This window comes from Cydia pomonella, chromosome 4 (genome assembly GCF_033807575.1).
Source record: "Cydia pomonella isolate Wapato2018A chromosome 4, ilCydPomo1, whole genome shotgun sequence".
Taxonomy (NCBI): Eukaryota; Metazoa; Arthropoda; class Insecta; order Lepidoptera; family Tortricidae; genus Cydia; species Cydia pomonella.
The window spans coordinates 10,621,781-10,645,833 of NC_084706.1; the positions used below are offsets into that span (position 1 = coordinate 10,621,781).

At 36.7% G+C, this 24,053-nt stretch overlaps 3 protein-coding genes across 4 annotated transcripts; 2 read left to right on the plus strand and 1 right to left on the minus strand.

Moving 5' to 3' along the window:
- Nucleotides 1–103: 103 nt before the first annotated feature.
- LOC133517064 (uncharacterized) lies at nucleotides 104–6,838 on the plus strand. 2 transcript variants are annotated; one of them, XM_061850207.1, is made up of 4 exons: nucleotides 104–192; nucleotides 1,903–2,087; nucleotides 2,463–2,594; nucleotides 3,265–6,838. In XM_061850207.1, the coding sequence occupies exon 4, from the start codon at nucleotides 3,307–3,309 to the stop codon at nucleotides 5,584–5,586; it is 2,280 nt and encodes a 759-aa protein (XP_061706191.1). In that variant the 5' UTR covers nucleotides 104–192; nucleotides 1,903–2,087; nucleotides 2,463–2,594; nucleotides 3,265–3,306; the 3' UTR covers nucleotides 5,587–6,838. The 2 variants fall into 2 exon arrangements, with proteins under 2 accessions (XP_061706191.1, XP_061706190.1); XM_061850206.1 differs by having other exon boundaries at nucleotides 105–2,087.
- Nucleotides 6,839–11,086: 4,248 nt separating this feature from the next.
- On the plus strand, nucleotides 11,087–19,857 carry LOC133517066 (GDP-fucose transporter 1). Its single transcript, XM_061850209.1, has 6 exons — nucleotides 11,087–11,192; nucleotides 11,452–11,635; nucleotides 12,260–12,461; nucleotides 15,557–15,782; nucleotides 16,842–17,134; nucleotides 19,551–19,857. The coding sequence occupies exons 2-6, from the start codon at nucleotides 11,547–11,549 to the stop codon at nucleotides 19,767–19,769; spliced, it is 1,029 nt and encodes a 342-aa protein (XP_061706193.1). The 5' UTR covers nucleotides 11,087–11,192; nucleotides 11,452–11,546; the 3' UTR covers nucleotides 19,770–19,857.
- Nucleotides 19,858–20,073: 216 nt separating this feature from the next.
- Nucleotides 20,074–23,844, minus strand: LOC133517065 (iduronate 2-sulfatase). The gene is made up of 4 exons (XM_061850208.1): nucleotides 23,125–23,844; nucleotides 22,507–22,987; nucleotides 21,103–21,378; nucleotides 20,074–20,943 (listed from the first exon to the last, which is right to left on the minus strand). Exons 1-4 carry the CDS (start codon nucleotides 23,491–23,493, stop codon nucleotides 20,351–20,353), a joined length of 1,719 nt encoding a protein of 572 aa, XP_061706192.1. The 5' UTR covers nucleotides 23,494–23,844; the 3' UTR covers nucleotides 20,074–20,350.
- Between the last annotated feature and the right edge of the window lie 209 nt (nucleotides 23,845–24,053).

Here is a 24,053-nt window from a genome sequence, read left to right on the forward strand (position 1 = left end):
CTGATGACGTCACAACTCTCGAATTGACACTGTTGACAGTTAGGCGATAAACAACAAATGACAAATGTCAGTTGACAGTTCGTATCTTAGGTATCTTCTACGTGTGTCGCGAAGTACGCGATGATTGTAAATAATAGACAGCAACACTTAAGCCCGGAAACGTAAAATAAAGAACATGAAATTTAGTCTATGGTAAGTGACGCTCTTTTCTCCTTTTCAAATGTATCATGGTTGTTGCATATCTAATTTGTTCAAGTAAAAGTTAATATCAGTGATAGTGACTCAAGATTTCCTGTTTCTTGCTCGTGAAAGAAAGCTAAGTATTTAGCATAAGATAAAATAAAACGAATTATCAATGTTTGGATTTATTCTATAATGGTTTGGTTTTACAATTTCTCACTATGTGCTTACTCTGTTCAATGCTGTTTAGCTGGCATGCAAGTGTGGCATGCAAATGAAACTAAGGTGTTAAACCACGCATACAAGTCATGTATGCAATGGAATAATAGGTATAAAATACCTTGAGGCAATACTAACATGCAAGCAGCGATTGCATGACGTAGGAGCTTGGCCAATATGGCATCGCTTTGGGTGGCATGAGATATCTGTACGAATTATGCTCGGATGATCTGGTTGCCGACCTATAACAAGCTCATACGTACCGGGTCTCTAATAACTAAGAACAAGGCTTTGGGCCACCTAATTAGATTGATGTCCTTTGGTACCAGGGGATAGGGCGATCTTAAAATACAAGTACAGTCACAGTATGTAATTGTACCCGCCAGATGTACTTGGCACAATAAAAGTGCATTCATGTGAAAGCACATCCATAAGTGTTTGGAAAGTAAGTAAATAAGTAATAAATATAGAGTAAGACTATACTGACTACCATTCCAGTAAACAATCCATATATATATTGATTAGGTAAATATTTAGTGATTCAAGTGGAATCAATTTTAACAATATTTAAACAGGTCTGGAGTAAAACGTGGTCTATGTTGGCCGCTGGCGTTGGGGAACGCTGGAGATCTTGAGTCACACCGAGTCCAACTTAATTAAGGTAAGGATGACAATATTCCTCTCATACTACAGAAGCCTCAATTACAATAATGCCATAGTATGTCTATCAACCAATCAATTAACTAAATCATAAAGCGAAGCAGATATTTAATCCTACTGGGTTATAGTTATTGTTGAACCAAGGCAAGAGTGATTAAAGGAATCTTGGATTACAATGTTAATCATTATAAATCTTTATGTATTAAATTCATCCCCTTTGGTACATAAAATTGGTGACAGTTGCTGGGATAAATTAACAAATATATATCATAGCTCATATTTGCTACACAAAGGATATAATAAGAGGCTTCCGTATGGTGAATGTGGTCATCCTATCTTGAAAAACAGGACATTTAATAAGATAAATTTACCAAATAAATCTGAAATATGGTTCGTGGTAGCGACATCTGTGGAGGAACAAGCAAACCTGACATCTGTATCGGAAATCGATAGGTGAATAAAACATTGTTTCAGGATAATTTACGAAAAGGAAAGCAGACGTGCAGCAAGTCTAATAAATATATGTGGTTGTACTTTATTTATTTCGTAGTTTCGTTAAAGGAAGGGGTCCTTTAATTATCATACAAAACTTAATTTGTCGAGCTTGTATAACGCAAGGTAAACTTACAAGTAGTTCAACCGCTCCTCGACAGGTGGCACCTCATTTGAAATGAGACAGCTATTCCACCACAGATGGCGTTGTGAACACGATTTGTATATAATTATTTATTGCATCATCATTTTGAAGTAATTTAATAAAAATACTTTAAATGAGATTTGAATGAATAAAAACGTAAAACTCGAAAGAGTAAGTACAAAACGGAAACGTATTTCGTTCCACAGAAATTACAAGTATGCAGTGACATTGACAGTAGTGACAAGTACAAACAGGTTTCATAAACGCGGCTATCGACAAACAACTTCGAATCCTGTTGTTAATTATCAAATTACTTGAGAAATCCAGTGTTTCATAATTGGAAAGTGCTCACAAATCAAATATTAAAGGAAATCATTCATTATATCATCAGGTAAGAATGGATTGGAATGGATTCTCACCATTTTGTGTTTTTACGCCGTCAAGCAAATCACTTTGTGCGTTGTTTGTAAAGTTTCCATACTTTATCGAAATGTTTCCATAATAACTAAATACATAACGATTTGTTATTATCACTAGTAGATTCTACAATGCATTTAGTAAAGCATGTATAGATGGAAGTTCGTTTTACAATCCATATCAAGTAGAAATTATAGTGAAAGATATATTGCGCCTTTTCCAAGTTTTAAGTACATATCTTAAGCTACTTTGGCAATAGTTGAGAAATACAAGTTGTTACCCGAAACAATAAAAATAATCTGGTTGATTACATTGAATTAATATATTAAATGTATCATTTATCATCAAGGTAACTTCATAGATGCTTTAAGAGGAAATTACATACTACATATCAACATCATTGCCCAGTGGTGGAGAGAATACATTGCTGTAGTATTTGAAGAAAATCTAATAAAAGAAACTAGGTTCAATTAATGACAAGGTATGTAAATGTAAGTTTAGAACCCCTGGTGAATTAAAAGAGGACAAGTTAAAGCCTTTTTTAATGAGATTATTGCATGAGAGATATAAATTATATACAAATTAAAGACTTAAGCAAATAAGTCATTACATTTAGTAGTAAACAAGGTTTATTACAATTAAACCTGAACGATAACAAGTTAGAAAGAATTTAGCGGTTTGTGTTTGATTGTGACTATCTTTGTTGAATAAATAAGAACCAAAATATGCTCTTGAAGTTTCTTGCTGTTGTAAGCAAATTGCCAAAAGGGGCACGGTAGTGTCACATCCAAGTCAAATGAAAAGTAACATTTAGTGAGAAGTGTTACCCAAGTTCGGGAATTAGTGCTGTTTATAGACTAGGTCGAACTATGTGTGGGACTTGCATGTGAACTTTAATAAAACTTTGCTAAGCAAGAGTAACAGTGTTGAGCTACGACCAAGTATTTCACAAACTTTGTTTACCATTTATCAGAGAATGGTATGAAGCGAGTTGATTGAATAAAATTCACAATCAATACACAGATTAATTATATTATAATTAACAGCCTTTACATAAAAGTCACTTACCAATAAATTGTGTTGATGGGACTCCTTTGTAGTCAATATAGAATTTATTTACAGTCTATTATAGTCAAAGATAATAATTTCAGGATTATTGCACAACAATATTGCTGAATAAAAAATAATAAAAAATGGAAGAAATATATTTGGAGAGACTAAATAAATTTGTATCTGGAATAAAAAACCTGTCCAACAGTTCCAAGGTCCTTTGTACTCTGAAGTCGTGGAGTGATGAGGAGGAAGAACAAGCCAAGATTGTTTCAGCAAAATTACAAGCCGTGATAAACCGATTTAACACGGAGCTTTACCAATATTTTAATACAGCTACTAATCCGAATGCTGATGAAATATCTATTCTGACGACAGAGCAATTAAATGGTGAAGAAGCACTAGCTGAATTGAACGCGCTTATACAATCAAAACGAGACAAGTCTGGTTCTTCATCCACCTCAAGTCATCCTACCAATAGAGGAAAGTTGCCCGAGCTTCATTTGCCAACATTTGATGGGAATGTTCTTCAGTGGACACAGTTTTGGGATCAATTTAACTCGAATATTGATCAAAGGGATCTGAAAGATGTAGACAAGCTCCTTTATCTGAAAACATCTTTGAAAGGAGATGCGAAGACCATTTTAGATGGATTGGAAACAACTAATGATAATTACAAAATAGCTGTTACTATGCTTACCAGCCGATATGGTAGAAAATCACAGATAATTGATGCTCATTATTCAAAACTATATAAACTAAAGAGGGCTGAGAACCAGGACGAATGTAGGAAAACGTTAGACGATATTGATCGGCACCTTAGAATATTAAACTCCTTAGGAGAAAATACTGAACACAATCACCTGAGATTCCTAATTATGGAGAAATTCCCCGAAGATATTATATACGAGTTGAAATTGAAATTAAAGGATGAATCCATAGAGGAATTAAGGAGAGAACTGCAGGTAGTGCTAACAGCCAGAGAAGATGCTAAAAGAACTTGCATGGAAGACAACAGCAAAGACAAAAATTACACAACAGAAACTCTTCTCATACAAGAGTCAAAAAACAAAAGAAAACCCAAGTCAAGGAAACCAGATGCTAACAAAATCAACCATAAGAGGTTCAAACCAACTGTGACTGCCTTTAGTAAGATATATAACAATAAACGAAAGTTCAAAGAAGAAGAAAACCAATCTGCACCCATTAAAAAGAAAAGGAAGATCTCATGTATATTTTGTGGTGGAGATCACTTCAATGACGAATGTACCAATGTCAAAACCATACCACTTAGAAAGGCAAAATTAAATAATCGCTGTTATGTATGTTTAGGTTTAGGCCACGGTGCAAGGACGTGTAAAAACAAAACAAGAGTTTGTCCGCATTGTGGGATGAAAGGACAACACAACCGAGCGCTGTGTCCTACAAAGGAACAACTTAAGAAAGAGACTACCACCTCATTACATATCAACGACGATTCACCTACTGTTCTGCAGACAGCTATTGTTAATGCCATAGGAAGGAACAATACAGTCATTAAATGTCGTGTACTTTTGGATTGTGGTAGCATGAGAAGTTATATTTTACAAAAGGTAGCTAGAAAACTTAATCTGGAACCAGAAGAAAAACAATGTCTTACGGTATTCACCTTTGCCGGGGAACAACCGTATGAATTAGAAAGTCCATTGGCTAGACTCTATCTACAAACAAAAACAAATAAAATGAAATTAATATACGCAAATATCGTGCCTACTATCACTCGTGACATATCCACTTTTAATAAAGATTTCTCGGAATGGAGACATCGAGACCGGTATCTTCTAGCCGACGATGGATCACTTGAGGATCAAATTGACATCCTGATCGGAAACGACTATTACCAATCACTAATGTTGTCTGAGAAAATAGAGATAAAGGAAAATCTTTATCTAGTAGACTCTGTGTTTGGTTGGATACTATCTGGTCGATCGAGAGAGGAAAGGGGAGACGAACTGTCCGTACTCACGTACTTCCAAGCTTCATATGAGACCAAGTTAAACGAACCTGATCCACCGTTGGATAATACATCTATGAAGACTTTGTGGGACCTAGAATCTATTGGAATTGTCGACTCACCTAACACCAATAGAGATGAAGAAGCAATCAAGCACTTCAACGAAAACACCATGTTGAAGGATGGAAGATACCAAGTCAGCTGGCCATGGAAAGATTATCCTCCACAGTTACCAACTAATTACGGATTAGCGTATGGAAGACTCGTGGGACTCGTTAAGAGACTAGATAAAGAAACTTTATCACTTTACGATAAGACACTAAGTGATCAATTGGAAAAGGAAATTATCGAAGAAGTTCCTAACGAGAAAGGAAAGGAACATCCATTACTTACCGTTTCATGGAGTAATGGCCACTGGAAAGCCACTTAGACTCGTCTATGATGCTTCAGCTAAAACAAAGAATGCGAAAAGTCTTAACGAATGTTTATATGCCGGTCCCATGATGCTCGAAGACCTTACTGGATTACTAATTCAATTTAGATGTCATAATATAGGATTAACTGCAGATGTAGAAAAGGCTTTCTTACAGATTGGATTGAATAATGATGATAGAGATGTAACTAGATTTCTCTGGGTGAAGGACTCTGAAAAACCTGTCACTGAAGACAACCTCATACAATATAGATTTACTAGAGTTCCTTTCGGAATTATCTCAAGTCCATTTTTATTAAATGCAACCATAAAACATCATCTACAGACCTCTGAAGGAAATTATACCAAACAATTAGCTAACAACATATATGTGGACAACCTACTTACAGGCACGGGGTCAGTGGATGAAGCTTTAGAATTGTACAATGAGGCAAAAGATAAGTTCTTAGAAATATCAATGAATCTTCGGGAATGGAGTTCTAATTCAAAGGATTTCATAAATCAAATACAGGATGCGGCACCAGAAACTATAGTAAAAACTTTAGGTTTAAATTGGGAATTGAAGAAAGACTCACTTCATCTAAGAGCCAAAGTAATTAAGACCAACAAAGTTACAAAAAGAGGAATTCTTAAAACTATAGCGGCAATATATGATCCTTGTGGATTCAGTGTACCCGTAGTATTACCAGCCAAACTACTTCTTCAACAATTATGGAAGGAAAAAGTCAAATGGGACAGCTCACTATCAGATGAAAAGAGACAAGAATGGGTAAATATTCTAGAAGATCTTAAAGCAATAGAGTCAATACGTCTACCAAGAAATATGACTATTCCTAATGAAAGAAAGGCACAATTGCATTGTTTCGCAGATTCTTCGACAGTAGCCTACGCGGCCGTAGTATACTTAGTACAAAAGGATAACATCCAGTTTGTAATAGGTAAATCACGCCTTGTGCCTGCCAGGAATCAAGAAAACCTAAAAATACCGAAACTTGAACTTTTAGGCGTTTTAATTGGCAGTAGACTCATTAAATATGTCCTCAAATTCTTGCAAATGGATAGCACAGAAACGATATTATGGACCGATAGTCAGATCGTAAAAAGCTGGTTTTATTCAGACAAACTGTTAGAACCGTTCGTATCTAGAAGAATAGAAGAGATAAGAAGTAATAAAAACCTAATCGTGAAGTATGTTCCATCTGGACTTAATCCAGCAGATGTTGCAACACGACCGAGTACTTCAAAAGAAGAGAGAAATAAGTGGTTGGATGGACCTACCTTCTTACGACATGATCCAAAGGCCTGGCCCAAGAGCCCAGGTAATGAAGTTTCTCTTCTGTTGGGGGAGGGTCTGTCTAACACAGAAAATCATCAAAAAGATAAAACATTGCCTACCAAATCAAATCCTGTAACAAACTCAGATCCTCAATTACAAGAAATAAGACAGTTACAACAAACAATGTTCCCGGAAGAAGTGCAAGGGAAGAAAACGAGTTTAGCTCGCAACCTAGGTTTATTCTGTGACACAAATGGAATCTTACGATGTGACGGTCGTCTCACAAATTCAGATTTATCCTTCAACGCAAAACATCCCATTCTCTTACCGAAAGAATGTGAATTCACAGAAAAACTCATAAAAGAAACTCATGAAAAGAATCTCCATGTAGGAGTACCTCACACTTTAAGTCTTATACGTCAGAAGTATTGGATACCTCAAGGTAGAACTAGAGTCCAAAAAACATTAAGTAAATGTCCAAGATGTGTAAAACACGGAGGAGGTCCGTATGAATTACCCAAGACTCCTGCATTACCGGTAGAGAGGGTGAAGTATACGACTTCATTCGCTTACACAGGGGTAGACTATTTTGGACCAATGATTGTGAGGACGGAAAACGGTTTAAAGAAAAGATGGATCTGTCTGTTTACGTGTCTTGTAATAAGGGCGATACACCTAGAAGTCGTCAAGGATCTGACGACTAACGAATGCCTCATGGCATTTAGAAGATTCATTGCTACAAGAGGAGCTCCGACTCTTATTATATCTGACAATGCCTCGCAGTTTAAATTATTGGGAGAAGTATTGTCAGAAGAAAGAAATTTTATAACTAACATAAAATGGAAATTTATTCCACAGCTCGCACCGTGGCATGGTGGAGCTTATGAAAGACTAGTAGCAATTGTAAAGCACTGTTTAAAGAGAACACTTCAAAAACACATGCTTGAAGACAATCAACTGTTAACCATAATTAAAGAAGCAGAGGCGGTTATTAATACTAGACCCCTCACATATGTGGGATCAAATGTAGAACACATACTTAAACCTGCAGATTTCCTAACGCCAGGAAAGTGTTTAAGTATAGAAATACTCATAGAAAGTTTACCACTTTCAGGTTCACTTATAAAACAACAACTTATTGAAGGTTGGAATCGAGGCAACATGATAATGGATGAATACAAAGAAATGTTTATTAACCAGTACTTACTTAGTCTCAGAGAAAGATACCGAAATTCACCTAAACAAGCAAGGGTGAGATCTCATGAAAACCCAAAGGTGGGAGATATAGTACAAATAAAGAGTGAAGCTAAAAATAGAGAAGGATGGAAGGTAGGAAAGATTTCAGAATTAATAAAAGGAAAGGATGGATTGTGCAGAGTTGCAAAAGTAAAAGTAGGGGACAGTGTGTTCACAAGATCTATTGCACATTTGTATCCTCTAGAAGTGGATGAGGATGTATCATTCCAAGATCCTACAAGGGAATCCCTAGTAAATGAGGATAAAACAGCATACTTTGACACTGAAGATCTCCCTCAGACCTTACCTTTAAGGACTAAAGAGAGTAACACGTACGTCCCTACCTGCACAAACGATTCTAAGGAAGATCATCACATATTAAAAGAGACAAATGAAAACGACTTGACAATGGACCAAGGAGAACTGTTGGAAGGCACAAATTTGATACAAAACAGGGAAATTGCTCCAGAACAAGTTCCTTCTGGGTCAGAAACTGATATAAATAATGAAGAGTCGTCAAATCATCAAATTGTATCGACTGATCAACGTCGAGCAGCCGCGGTCCAGGCTATGGAAAGAATCCATAGATGGACACAAGAATTAATGTCAGCCATTAACTAAGATCCAGAGGGGGAGTGTCGCGAAGTACGCGATGATTGTAAATAATAGACAGCAACACTTAAGCCCGGAAACGTAAAATAAAGAACATGAAATTTAGTCTATGGTAAGTGACGCTCTTTTCTCCTTTTCAAATGTATCATGGTTGTTGCATATCTAATTTGTTCAAGTAAAAGTTAATATCAGTGATAGTGACTCAAGATTTCCTGTTTCTTGCTCGTGAAAGAAAGCTAAGTATTTAGCATAAGATAAAATAAAACGAATTATCAATGTTTGGATTTATTCTATAATGGTTTGGTTTTACAATTTCTCACTATGTGCTTACTCTGTTCAATGCTGTTTAGCTGGCATGCAAGTGTGGCATGCAAATGAAACTAAGGTGTTAAACCACGCATACAAGTCATGTATGCAATGGAATAATAGGTATAAAATACCTTGAGGCAATACTAACATGCAAGCAGCGATTGCATGACGTAGGAGCTTGGCCAATATGGCATCGCTTTGGGTGGCATGAGATATCTGTACGAATTATGCTCGGATGATCTGGTTGCCGACCTATAACAAGCTCATACGTACCGGGTCTCTAATAACTAAGAACAAGGCTTTGGGCCACCTAATTAGATTGATGTCCTTTGGTACCAGGGGATAGGGCGATCTTAAAATACAAGTACAGTCACAGTATGTAATTGTACCCGCCAGATGTACTTGGCACAATAAAAGTGCATTCATGTGAAAGCACATCCATAAGTGTTTGGAAAGTAAGTAAATAAGTAATAAATATAGAGTAAGACTATACTGACTACCATTCCAGTAAACAATCCATATATATATTGATTAGGTAAATATTTAGTGATTCAAGTGGAATCAATTTTAACAATATTTAAACAGGTCTGGAGTAAAACGTGGTCTATGTTGGCCGCTGGCGTTGGGGAACGCTGGAGATCTTGAGTCACACCGAGTCCAACTTAATTAAGGTAAGGATGACAATATTCCTCTCATACTACAGAAGCCTCAATTACAATAATGCCATAGTATGTCTATCAACCAATCAATTAACTAAATCATAAAGCGAAGCAGATATTTAATCCTACTGGGTTATAGTTATTGTTGAACCAAGGCAAGAGTGATTAAAGGAATCTTGGATTACAATGTTAATCATTATAAATCTTTATGTATTAAATTCATCCCCTTTGGTACAACGTGTGTATGTAGTTATGTGTTAAACCGTAAACTGTGACGTCACACAATTTCAAAGAGCGTTTTGGGCGCGAAAGCATCTGTCAAAATATATTTTGTTGATTTAACATATTTAAAGCCGTTTTTAGTATAAAAGTTGAATTTTAGGGCAACTTTTAGTTAATATAGAACGTAATACAAGCGTTTAAAAAAATTGGAAACAACCCTATTCTGCCCTAAGATTTGTATATGGAAACAACCCTATTGCACAGACAAAACCTTCGGTTTCTCCGAAGAGGTCCCCGAATCGTAACCAATTCACCGACGCGAGATACTTTATTTCCTTAACAACGAGTGTGGGATGCATCGTGATGTGGTGGCAGTAGACAGGATCCTTACGCCGCTCTCCTTGGCAAACGAGCACTGGCTTATACCTGTGGTACTAAAATTACTAAGTACTTACTGCGGATTGCAAGGTGGCATGGGAGAGTAAGGTGCTACACAGGCGGCTCTACAAGCCCCTCACGGGACCCGATGTGGACCTGCTCGCGTCGGTGAATTGCTTATTGGCTGTACTACTCACACTCTGCGCAAACTCTTCCTCCTCGTCGGCACTGAGATCCACCCATGGCGCCCCCGGTGCCTGGTCGGGTGCCAGCACCAGATCCGGTGACGTGGCGGGCGGGTCTGGCGCTGAGGTAGAGATTGAGCAAGCAGAAAGAGTTTCCAGGCGAAACCGATCAAGTGTCGAGTAATCCAACCGCTTTAGCCGCTGTATGACTCGCACCATCTGATAGTCGTTGCGCAGTCACTACGATGGTCGGTTCAAGAGCCTGAACCAGAGGCAGGCAGAATCTGGACACAATACGCGCATAGGTTAGTTCCTACCTCTCTGGGCTATAATAACCGCGAAAATCGAAGTTCGTCAATTGCGAGTAAATGAGAAAGAGCCCCGCAATTCGTGAAATTCGGTTTTCGCGGTGGGCCCTCTGTAGCCCCATTATTAACCTCTCTTATTATTGCTATCGTTAACGATGTGCTGATATTCCGTGAAACAGAAAACGATTATCAGGCCCGAAATCGGGACTGATTTCGGGCCCATTATCGGGACTGATTTCGAGCCCGTTATCGGAAGTGTGGATGTAATTGCCACTTATGACTTCCACTGGTTTTCAAATTCAGAGATGGGATGAGAGATCTGTGAGATCTGTCAGTCGTCAGCAAGTCGTCAGTCAGAGGGTGAAACAACTTGTAAACACTTATTGTGTATCCTTATCGTTTCCATGTCAAGTATTAAGTAAGTATAATAAAATGGTGATTTTTTTTCAAATGATTACAAAGAAATACCTTTATGATATAAAATGATTATTAGAATTAATAATAAAAACTATAAGTAACCTAAAACTTCATAGTACATATAATAAAATTGACATTGTTTTTTTCTCGCTTAACACTTATAGGTAACAATATTCCTGTATAATAATGGATAAACATTAGCCATAGCGAATGCATCGCCGGTTGACTGTGTTGGTTTAATTTGATTGTTCTTGTTTCAGTCATTTCACGATTTACGGTGCGACCTTGGTTATTCGTATTATCCTGAGACAAGACAGTTCCATGTGCTTAATATAGCTAATTGATTTCTACGCTTATGAAAAAAACAAAATTAAGAATGAAGGATCAGCGGTCGGATTTATGCTCCCAATATATAAAAATATTCATTGTAGTTTCTTGCTATTGGTAAGTAATAGAACCCATAAAATAATCAAACCCATTAAAAGTATTGAATAAATATTTAATTAATGTCCTGAGATCCCCAACACTAATTTTTGTACATATTCCACAATCTATTTAGAACTTTTATTGACTAACAAAGACTTCCAAATTCAAATATAAATGAACTGCTTCTGGGTCTCAGGAGATTGTAAAATAGTTATTTACAATACAAGTGCTGAATGTGTATCATACAATGTATTATATTATGATGAGTGAAGATGATATGTTAAGGAATTTCATTCAGCCTTACACACCTAGGCCCGTAAAGCAACCTTCTTTTGTTTTTAAATGTCAAATTGTTACAAAACTCCTTGGCATTCAACCATCAAATAGGAGTTGATTCCAAAGAGTATAATAATATATGTATGTAGATTTGTAATTTGTGTTTAGCTGTGTAAATCTATGAATAGAACAAATTGACCGCAATTTTTTTTTTCATTGCAAGTTTGAGAAAAGCACTACACTAATCTCAGTGAGAAGCTGGGTTGCCAGCCGCATATCCCTATCTATGTCTACTTGGCCTGCAATCCTTTGCTTCCCGGCTTCTTTAGTAATGTACTATTACTGTCTATACCTGTATTTTTCTAGGATAGTATCAATAGTAACAGTTTTTGTAAACAAAGCCCTCCTGAGCGGCCAGGCTGTGCCTCTAGAAGCACCACTGTTCATCACATGGTTCCAATGCATCATTTCATTCACTATCTGCTCAAGTTTGAGCAAAACTGGAGGTATCCTGGGAGTATTTGCATTTCCTAAAGGCTCACCTTGGAACTGGGATGTAGTGAAAAAGGTAAAAATTTGTCTATTAATTTGTATGTTTGTGCTGTACTCTCTTCTATAAAACCCAAATTCAATAGACCTCTATTGAATTTGGGTTTTATAGAAGAGATTCAATAGACCTCTATTGAATTTGGGTTTTATAGAAGAGAGTAGCATAGTCTCAGTCTAAATATAGTTGAAGTATTTAGTTTTTACTTAAATAAAATGAATCCTTACAAAAGTACCTAATACCTACTTCAAAAAGGATTAAATAAAATAGGGTAAAGTGCGTAATTCCAACCACCCTCCTAATACAAGCCACCTGCATTAATCGTTGAATAACTATGAAGACTTCCAAAAACACATGGAATTTTTGACACGAATATAAACCTTATTTCATAATGCATACGCTGCATGCACAAAAATGACCATTATTGGTGCATAATTGACTGCTCAGTCGCTTGCCGTTTGGAGAAGTGTGTGGGTATGCGTCATTTTGCTGTAAATTTCACCTCCCGCTGGCTGGTCATGTTGCCAGGCTCCAGGCTGACAGGTGGACCTTACAAGCTGTGCCTGGAAAGGTGCAGTCGGGAAAAGAAAAAGAGGGCTGCCATTGGCATGCTAGGCTGATGACATAATTAAAGTAGTGGGGGCCAACTGGATATGGGAGGCCCAAGAACGCATAAAATGGAAAAATCTATACCTCTTAAGACGGTTCTGATGTAATTCTAGTGTGTTCTAGATTTATATCCTAGATTAAGTTCCAAACCTCTTGTATTATTTTTGTACTGTTACCCAGAAATAAAAAGGCTTTTTATTATTTATTTATTATTGTCATATAATGTAAAGTGTTTTGTTAATTATGGGTAGTTAAGGAACTAAAGAATCGCCTGATAAACCGGTTTAGTTTATATTTTAATGTTTTTAAAGTTATTTTGGCAGGCTGGAGATAGAGCATAGGTTTTGGTTTGAAATCAAATATCAACTTCCCCCCAGGTGATATTACTGCATTTTTTTGTATGGAAATTCTAATATCAGCCAAGGTAGCAGAGGTGACATTTACGGGAGTATTTTACTCACACGCTTACCTGAATCATGCACAGTGGGCCGTAATCATACAGTTGAGGACATGGTCTTTTTTCTCTTATTCATTTTGACTGCTATAGTTTGTTATGTCACATGTATCTTAAGATAATATTATGACTATTAATAAATTTAAATAAATAATACGAAATGGGACAATATTTTTGCTAATGATAATTTCATGGGGATTATTTTTTTATGTAGTTTTGACGATTTTGTTACATAAAGACTGTCCACGATAAAAAGTGGTCATCCATGATCTGGTAGGTAACTTTTACTTTTTTCACCAATAATGACTATGATTAAAAAAAAAACAGTAAATACCAACTGTTAACATATAAAAAAAAAACATTAATTTTTGTAAAAACACCCGAAGTTTATGTTTTAATGTACCATTGAAGACGTTACCATCATTACCGAATTATTATGTATACATATATATTAAGTAATTATAAATTATTGCGGTAGTCTAGTACTTGTAATTGTACTCTCCCCTAAGTCCCCTACCTAGTCCTTGCTGCAGGATCTGCTGGCTGGTGTTACCCCAAATATCATTATCAGTAAGTAATTAAAAATGATTACGGAAAAATGCTGTTTTACTCTCCATGAAAATAACCAACCCGTTTTCCTGTTTTTTGTCCGTTGCTGCTTCTACTTCAGAACCACTATGGCTGGGTTTTAGAGCATGCGATGGCTGGATTTAAAAAAACGGGACTGATATTAGAGCATTTCGTCCTCACTTATGAAAATAAATCATAAAAAATAAACGGCGGGTTTTATGGTGATTATAATTAAATTGCTTATTATAATTCAATATTATTACGATTGTTTATTAAATTTTACATTATAAAAACACCACTTTAAGTACTCTGTATGACGGATAACGACAGTATTAGCGGTTAAAGTTAGAAAAACGCTTAGGTGGCTGATATTAGGGCACTTTACCCTATCATCCCGATTTATATGCGCTTGCAACTGATGCTCTTGAAGTTGGTGCCAAGCCAAATCTTAAGAGCATCAACAGGGTGTAAACCCGAATGCCAATTGTGCAATTTGATAAGGAAGAAAGCAGAGGCGGCGCTAGGCGTGGGCGACCGCCTATGGCCTCGTAGTCCAAGGGGCCTCGCGCCTCAAATATGTAAACTCGGACGCAAGGTAAATAAAATGGTCCTTGTCCACACCAAATTCTGAACTTGCCCCGCCAATGGAAAGAATTACCAGTATTGTAACTATTTGGCTTGGCACCGACTTCAAAACTTATCATTGGTCCCGTTTTTGTCAAAACTCAGTTCTGATGATGGGATCCATGAGGAATCGAGGGAACTCTTCAAATGTGAAAGGCATACATATAGTGCTTTTTGTATTTTCATCAACAAATCAAGCATTTACATTTTGTAGAAGTGACATTTTATGAAGTGGCACTGCTGATGATGAACAGAACGGAACTCTTCAACGACGCATAGTTCACGTTTCGCAATTTGTTCTCTTCGCATGTTTGTTAAGCAGTTAGGTTTTCAAGGTTTTAGTTAGTTTTTTGTCAAGCTTGAGTTCTGATGGTGGATTCCATGATTAATTGAGAGTACTTCTCAGTTCTTTGTAGCATACTTATAGCCGTTTTTATTATTATTATATTTTTATATTTCTGTCCTATTTATTAAATAGAATTAGTGTTTACAAATAACTGCTATGTTTTTCTAATAATTATCTGGTAAGTACTTTATTTCATGCATGGAGTGCAATAAATTATTTTAAATACAATCGAATACCCTTTTGCGGGTATCTTACCAGTCAACCATTAGGGCAAATCTGTAATGTGTCAAGGTGGGAGCAGTGAAAAAAAAAATACCTCCTTTACTACATAATAAGGCGTAGGACGCTGTCTTTTTAAATATCATTGTATGAAATCCAAAAGCAACAATAATCTTTCTTTGACCGGTCTCCCTCATTGAAGTCGCTTTTTTTTCTTAAAAATTATTATTAATCGCTTACCTTAATTTTATTCCTAAGGTGTATAGGGAATAAAAAGCTCTTATTGATTTCCAGGTAATCCCCCTATCAATAATGTTCACACTGATGATAGCAACCAACAACCTGTGCCTGAAGTATGTAGAGGTCTCATTCTACTACATAGGGCGGTCTCTAACTACAGTATTCAATGTTTTACTGACATGGGTCCTGCTTGGGCAGGCCACCTCGTCGCGGTGTGTTATGTGCTGCGCTTTCATCATCTTCGGGTTCTACCTTGGTGTAGATCAGGAGAATTTGTTAGGTATAATTAGACTTTCTATAGGCAGGTTGGCAAACTTGAGAAGAGCCAACCATAGTAGATATCAAACACGTTTGTTGACTTGAGTAAATGGTTTAGATCGCTTGATAAGGCGCAAGTAATAGAGCAATTAATGCCTAAACACAAAATAAACCAATGACAACAACAATGCCTAGTAGATAAGATAAAGATAAAATATTATACTAGGAGCTTGGTTATTAAGGGCGACGACCCACCACTCCTACCAGAGATATAAGTAGTATGCAACTTTCGAGCATGCGTTCTCATTCTTATTGGTGGATTTTTTCCTCAAACGCCACTCCGATTAAAATCCTAATGTGTCTATGTTTGTAACAGGTTTAATTTAGCCTGACCTGTTTGTACTATTTTGAGCATAAACTTGGTTCATTTTGGTAGACATGCATAACTGCTTCTGTTTATAGTAGATACTTAGAAGTTGAGTGGCGTGGTTGTTTATATACCTAAAAGCAATAATGAGCTCTTAAGTTGTTCGACTTTTGGATTCCTGATTGCAAAAATAATTTAAATATGCCAAATAATAGTACCTTTATGAAATAAATTAAATAATATTGTTAAATGTTATGTTTACCTATACCATAGAGAAAAAAGTACATAGAGTGCTCACTCCATACATTAGTTTTGTTCCCAAAACGCTTATTATTTTAGTAGTCGATATCTAGCATCAAGTAGCGGAATTATCAGTATCGCCACTTCGGCTATTTGACACTAGATGTCTGAAGTGTCGCGACTGACGAAAATTGTATTGCACAACAATTTACAACTAATATTACAAGCAGAAGGAGTTGAAAATAGAGTAACGGTTAATGCGGTTATAATATTAGCTGAAAATTGTTGAGCATTAGACTTTTCGTTCGTCGCAACGTGTATTGTCAGCTACGGCCCGCTACGAAAATAATTTTATAAATAATAAAGCGTTTTTGTAACAAAACTGATGTATGGAGTGACTAGTGAGCACTCTATGCTTACTTATTTCTCTATGCCTATACTTAATTTGTTTAATATATAGTATTTATATTTCAGGTTCATTTTCTCTCATCGGTACAATATACGGAGTCGTCGGCTCACTGATGCTCTCTCTATATTCAATTTACACCAAGAAAGTGCTCCCGCACGTCAACCAAGAAGTATGGTTGCTTTCCTACTATAACAACGCGTATTCTATCATTCTCTTTCTCCCTCTAATGGCGATGAATGGTGAGCTGCAGGCATTAAGAAACTATACGAACTTCGGTAGCACATATTTTTGGGTGCAGATGGTCATAGGTGGCATCTGTGGATTTGCTATTGGATATGTCACATCTCTTCAAATAAAGGTAGGTTGTTCCCTTATGACAACCGTAATGGCCATTAGGGTGTAGGGTAGGGAATGCAAAATAACCGATAACCAAGTATCGGTTTTGCAGTCGCCAACTCGAAACCGAAATTAGGTTAAAAAGTAATCTCTAGGGTCCTAGCTAAATTGATTGATCAATACTTACGCTATGGAATGTCCAATTTAGCTAGAACCACTATCTAAATGGCTCAACAATGACGGAGTGTGACTACGTTTACATTAATGCAGGGATCGGAACCGGTTTTTTGGAAAAACTTTGAAATAAACATATATTTCGGTTTATTTTATACTCCAAATATAGGACTCTGTTGTGTTTTTAGATAACGACTTTGTATTATGAGATTGCCCAATTAGAAATGAAATAATTAACAAAGAACGAAAAAATACCGTTTTCGTTCCCATGCAAAAAATACCGGTTTCCGATCCCTGCATTAATGACACTGAACCATTGCAGAAAGATATTTAATAGTAGTTTATGTGACAGCTACATAGTAAAGGGCATTCAGATAGGTACGAGTGTAGGTTTTATGAAAAGAACAAAGTGAGTTCCAGAATAAGATCACATGAGTGTTTATTCGCTAATGTTGTATACAGTTACATACCTACATTAATCTATACACATATTATAAGCGGTCTACGATGTATTCAATAACCACATGTTACGGCCGACATCAGGGAATCGCACTGTGGGCTGAAATTCGGCTCCCATTGACATAGAAACCAAAGTTGTTATTTTCATTTTTTAGATTGAAATAAGTTTTACCTAGCATTGTTATGGTAACTTTTGAATTTGGGACAATTTGGCATGTCAGTCATGGTTTTTTACGAAATAAATGTATGGAACGGGAACCAAAAATCAATATAATTCAAGAACCGCAAAAAATACCATAATGTCATCGCAGTTGATTATATCACGAATTATTTGTGATTTGTTGGCATGCTTCATATATCCGTAACAGGAGCGGTTTTGTTTTAAATCGTTTATTGTTTCTATGGAAATGACACAGAATCCAAAGTTATAATTATAAGTTTTTTTTTATTGATATTGATTTTACGAGCATTTTTATGCTAACCTATGAGATTTTTTGATGCGAGGCCCATATATTCATTCGTTCAATATGAATCGTTCACTGCGCGTAACTTTCACCCATAGTTCTAATTGCCACTTAAGGTAATCGTGAGATCTCTTATGGATTCAATTTAGAACCAAAAATAGGCTGCAATTTTTCTCCCTGTGGTTCTATATTGGTTGCCTAAGGGTTCTTTCCACCTATATAGAACCTAATCATGGCTATATATTTCACTTGAGTATCTAAATAATTATGATATACGAGCTATTTTCCACCCCGTGTGCTACTTGGGGGGCTTTGCCCTCCGAGCCCCTCTCGTAGAGGGCTTCGCTTTTCTGAATTTCGAAATTAGAGGCAAATATTTGTGTCCGTAATTCAATAATCCTGGAATTCCGGACTCTCGGAATCCCGGAGTCCAATAATCTTGATTTCACTCGTTCACCGGGAATATTAGGATCCAAAAATCCCTCATTCCTATTCCTAGAGTTCTAGAATCTCAACTTGTCTCACTTCGCAGAAAAATAGAATTTTTTATTAAGTTCCATAATGTTCCTTATTTACCATATACATATATACCTTAAATGCGATCGTAAATAATTGATTTAATACCTAGATTCAAAGACAAGTTTGATTTCCGATCAAAAATTAAAAACTCAAAACCGCGGTTTTTAACCGAACTTGACCTCGGTTTTGCATCGGTTAAAAACCGACAGTTAAACTCGATACCTACTCGGTTTTTCCATTACTCGGTTGCATTCCCTAGTATAGGGTATATTTGGACGTAATTTAGCGGTAACATTTGACCATTTAAAGTAGTTTTACAACGTACCTACACCTCATAAGTCCTCTTAGAGTGTACTTTATTTTAAATATATGTACCTACTACATATATTTTTTACTACTGATGTTGCTCCCTTTTAGATTTCAGTGTTTGTGAACGACCGCATGCGTGCGGGCGCAACGCACGCCGGTAAGAAGTCAAGTTATGAATTTACCTTTATATATATGTCAATAAGTGTATCAGTTAAACGGCAGGTCTTAGCTTCATGAATATAAGGGTCAATTCATAGCTGTCAAAATTGACTTCTTACCAGCCGTGGGATATAGATAGAAATAGTTGAATTACAAGTTTAGTCTGAATTCGTCTTTAGGTATGTTAGATACATTGGATTAGAATTCAGTTATCTCCAACTACTGCTCGTGAAAAGTGCCAAATTCAATATAATCTGACCCGTGAAGAAAAATGCGGATGCGACATTACTAAATTTTCATTTTAATGTACAGCCTATACACATAAATTACTGCATTAAAAATATTGAATTACAGGTGACATCGCCCCTTACACACAACATATCAGGCACAGCCAAGGCCTGTGCCCAAACTGTCATAGCAACCCAATGGTACAGCGAGACCAAGAACACGCTATGGTGGTCCTCGAACATCATAGTACTAGCCAGCAGTGCATTGTACGCTCGTTTCAAGCAACTTGAAATGGAGGAACATTCCAGAAAATCGGTGCCTGAAGACAGGAAGACGTTAGTGTAATTAAATCAAGACTGATAATGTATGTCCAATTTGTATTTTTATTGGATTAATGATTCATGTCATAATAAATTCAGTGCAATTAGATGTACTTAGGTTAGTTTAGGCGATATGAAAAGTTAGCAGTGAAAATGTTGCACGTTTAAAGCGCATTTACTGCCAGCCATTTAACATGACTAGTGTCAACACCTTTTGCAACCACCCTCAGGCAAACCAACTTAATAAGAGTCAGTTTTGCCATGGATGAATAAAATCTCCAATATTTAGTGCCATCTATTGAATGGAAGTTAATTTATTTTAAATTTTGACCAGAGGCCTAAGCGCCGAACGAAATGGACAGAACTGAGTCCTGCTTCAAAATAATTTAACTTCCATTTAGGCGCTGCTTAACTCGAACCCAGAACCAGAGGTCTAAGCGCTGAACAAAATTGAGACCTGCAACGTTAGTGACGCCATCTGGCAATATCCTGAATATTGAAGAAACGCGATTTTGTGTAGACATCGTCAGTCTTCTTGTTTAATTTGTCCATGGTTTCGCCAAACCTCTGTACAAACATGTACATTGGGCACCACGGTCTTACCATTTAGGTAATCACGTTTTTATTCCGTCTTTGACCTACTGATTCCCGTAGTAATTTAGATAATTGTTTCCTAATCCGGCGGTATTTAAGTTTAGAAACGACATTGTGTGCTTCATATGGATCTGTGATATGATCATAAAGTTCCAAACCATACAATTTATTCCAGTCTATTGTGAAAAGTGTATTATTAAACGAAACCCATTCTGTATACCGATAGTAATTTGTTCTTATGCTATAACCCATTATTTTGATATTTTTTAGTTTCGGCTTATCTGAGTTTTTCGTTGGATATACACTTGGTCTTGGATATTGGCTTATTGCAAAATATTCATCGCCGGCGTCATTTTCCGTTAGTGTTACTAAGTTCAGCAAGCTTTTGCCTTCGAAACATACAATTTCATGGGTTTTAGTGCATTTAGGGATGTTTTTACCCAAACCAGTAATCTCAGCTAGTGTTGGAAAAATGTCGATGAGCTCTACTGGAAGACTTATAGTGTTGTGCTGCGTTCCGGGTATTAGGAAAATCAAAGGAACCTTTAATGCGACGTCGAAGTTGCTGTATTTAGCCCAGAGACCGCTTTCTCCTAAAGACCAGCCTGGAAAAGACAACAGAGTTATTAGGTTCTATGGGGACATACATAAATCCGCAGTTAGGTTATTTCATTGTTTTGATAAAATACCAAATGAATGTGACGACTTTCATGAGACCTGTGTGAACCCGATAAAACGTACCCATGTAATGTATAGGTACCAACCATGATCACTAGTTAAGACCACGACCGTGTTCTTCAAATCGACGTGTCGCATGAGAGATCCAATTAAGTCGTCCACATAAGCCGCAGTGGCATAGTAACTCTGTATTATGTCCAACGTCCACTCATGCGGCATGGTGCCGAAGGGGAAAGATATGTTGAGTCGGGCTATGTCGTCTCTATGTCGGACGTCTGTCCACGGATGCCACGCTACTGTTGGCATGGCCTTTGGTAGATTTGGATGTTTTGGTGGACGTATCTTGTTTATCGGTACTCTTTCTGAAAAAAGTCAGGACCTAAGTATGTATTAACGCATAAATGGCAAAATACATGGGGTTCTTTTCTCAATACTCAGTCATAACTCTTTGTGAAGTGAATATACGAGTGTAAGTTGTACTTAACTATTTCTACTATGAGATCTACCCCGAAATTACGAAATATAGTTAGGTGTTCTATTAGAGTGCTCTAAAATACCTACTTAAGTAACGCATATCGTAGAACAAACGGTCACAATGGCCGAAATGCCCAAATCAGTAGGTCTGCAGGAGCTCTCCTAATAATCAAGTATGGGCTAGGACGGGTCGGCAAACCGCGGCTCGCAAGTAGGCTTGCCAGATGGTATCCAAAAGGAGGACATGTCCTCCTTTTTCATGTTTTGTCCTCCCGTCCTCCCACACCTACTGTAAGTCCTCCTTTTTGCAGCATGTCATTGAAAATGTTGTGTCATGCGGCTTGCATGCTGAAGCGTGGTCAAAAGTCAAACGAGCCGCTCGGGCAGTGGACAATCTACTTCAAAAGTGCCAAAAACATTGAATGTTTCTCAGAACTGCTCAAGATCTGCGAGTTTTATTTCTGTATAAGTGCACATAACGCAAACGTGGAAAGAGTTTTTTCACTGATTAATACTCAGTGGAGCAAAGAGAGAAACAGACTAAGTGTGCAGTCAGTTAAATCTGTAATTCTTACTCAATACAACTTCAAAAACATGACATGTGAAGATTTTCATAATTATTTGTTAAAAAACCAAGAACTTTAAAAATTGGCAGCTCAGCTAAATATAATTAAAATAAAGTAAAATAATACAAAAAAATCGTTTAATTGTGAAAGTCCTCCTTTTTTATAGAAAATCCTCCTTTTTAGACCCATCTGCCCTCCTTTATCAAATTATGATCTGGCAACCCTACTCGCAAGTCGCTTTTGAGGTAGGTACGATTGTGGCTCTTCATGTGAATAAAAAATCATATTCAAACTGTTTAGATCACCGATAACAACATTTGCAGCTCGTCGCGATTCCTAAAACTACTGATTTCGACTGCGGTTGGCTCTTCTCAATAATTTGCAGAGTATCTAAAACCTAATAAGTACCTACTTTAGAGAAGACTGATGTGTATGATGAACAATACGTACCCAAATATTCCTGCGGAAATTTTAAAGGTATATGCGGTTTATGAAACCCCACAGCTAGCAAGAAGGGACGACTTTTATTTCTTCTTTCTCGTAGTATATTTACCGCGTAATCCAAGGTTTGTAAGTCGGGCAGCGTATGATCAGGTTGACTAATAACATCAACTGGACATATAATATTTTTTTGTAATTTATTAGTTATTTTATCTTTGCACACGGCAGCGTCTTTATATTTATCAGTTGTGGGATGGTATGGTAGCTCTGTCCAGCTATAAGGAAAGTCATCGGAAAAATTAGAACTGGCGCCTGGGTGGAATATTTTGCCAACAGAGTACGTGTCGTAGCCATTTTGCTTAAATAATTGAGGTAGCGTAGTAAAGTTGCCGACGCTGTCTCGCCAGTATGAATAGAAATCGTACAGACGTAACGAATCGGGTCGGCGCCCCGTTAACATCGAATTTCTACTCGGAGCGCAAAGAGCTTGCTGTAAATTAAGAGAAAATTAAGTAGGTACAGTTATCTGCCGAGATGGTTAATTATTCACTATCAGTCAAGGTCATTAAGCATGGCGCGGTACCGTCAGCTGCAGACTTCGTTAAGTATACAGTGGCAGCAACTTACCTGTGCAAAAGCATTTTCAAACATTATGCCATTTGCCGCCATTTTTTCAATGGTAGGCAGTTTGACATTTTTGTCCGTCAGATGTCGCAAATCGTCAATTATAATAAGCAATACATTATCACTTAATTTGTCTGTGTTTAAATTGTTTCGAGCCTGAATAATTGTACTAGTTAAACATAAGACAAGCACGTTTAATAAAATATTTATTAAGGTCATGGTAAGATTGATTTCGTAGTAAATAAACAATTCGAATGTCATAATAATAACATAGATGGTAGGATCATATAGATATACGCGTATAGCAATACGCGTGCGCCCGTGAAGGACAAAACATACGCAATGCGCAAAATTAAAAACACGTTTTAACATTCCTGACAAAATATCAAAAACAACCTACGCAATTTGGTCGGGTTATTTGTTGCCCATCATAAATCATACAATAATTTTAAGGTGGGGAATAAAAAAAGCGGCCAAGTGCGAGTCGGACTCGCCCATGAAGGGTTCCGTACCATTTATGACGTATTAAAAAAAAATACTTACTAGATCTCGTTCAATCCAATTTTCGGTGGAAGTTTGCATGGTAATGTATATCATATATATTTTTTAGATTTTTCATTCTGTTATTTTAGAAGTTCCAGAGGGGGACACGGACACACACACATTTTTCCACTTTGAAAGTGTCTCTCGCGCAAACTATTCAGTTTAGAAAAAAAGATCTTAGAAACTTAAATATCATTTTTGAAAAACTATCCATAGATACCCCACACGTATGGGTTTGATGAAAAAAAAAATTTTTTTATTTTATTTTATGACGTATTAAAAAAAAACTACTTACTAGGTCTCATTCAAACCAATTTTCGGTGGAAGTTTGCATGGTAATGTATATCTTATATTTTTTTTAGATTTTTCATTCTGTTATTTTAGAAGTT

Bases quoted from the DNA above. Each gene is read 5' to 3' on its own strand.
- LOC133517064 (XM_061850207.1), top strand. From the start codon at position 3,307: ATGGAAGAAATATATTTGGAGAGACTAAATAAATTTGTATCTGGAATA.
- LOC133517066 (XM_061850209.1), top strand. From the start codon at position 11,547: ATGAAAAAAACAAAATTAAGAATGAAGGATCAGCGGTCGGATTTATGC. The intron at 12,462-15,556 runs GTAAAAATTTGT...ATTGATTTCCAG, and splicing joins ACTGGGATGTAGTGAAAAAG to GTAATCCCCCTATCAATAAT. The intron at 15,783-16,841 runs GTATAATTAGAC...TTTATATTTCAG, and splicing joins AGATCAGGAGAATTTGTTAG to GTTCATTTTCTCTCATCGGT.
- LOC133517065 (XM_061850208.1), bottom strand. From the start codon at position 23,493: ATGTTAAAACGTGTTTTTAATTTTGCGCATTGCGTATGTTTTGTCCTT. The intron at 22,988-23,124 runs GTAAGTTGCTGC...CTTAATTTACAG, and splicing joins TTGAAAATGCTTTTGCACAG to CAAGCTCTTTGCGCTCCGAG. The intron at 20,944-21,102 runs GTTGGTACCTAT...TGTCTTTTCCAG, and splicing joins GGTCTTAACTAGTGATCATG to GCTGGTCTTTAGGAGAAAGC.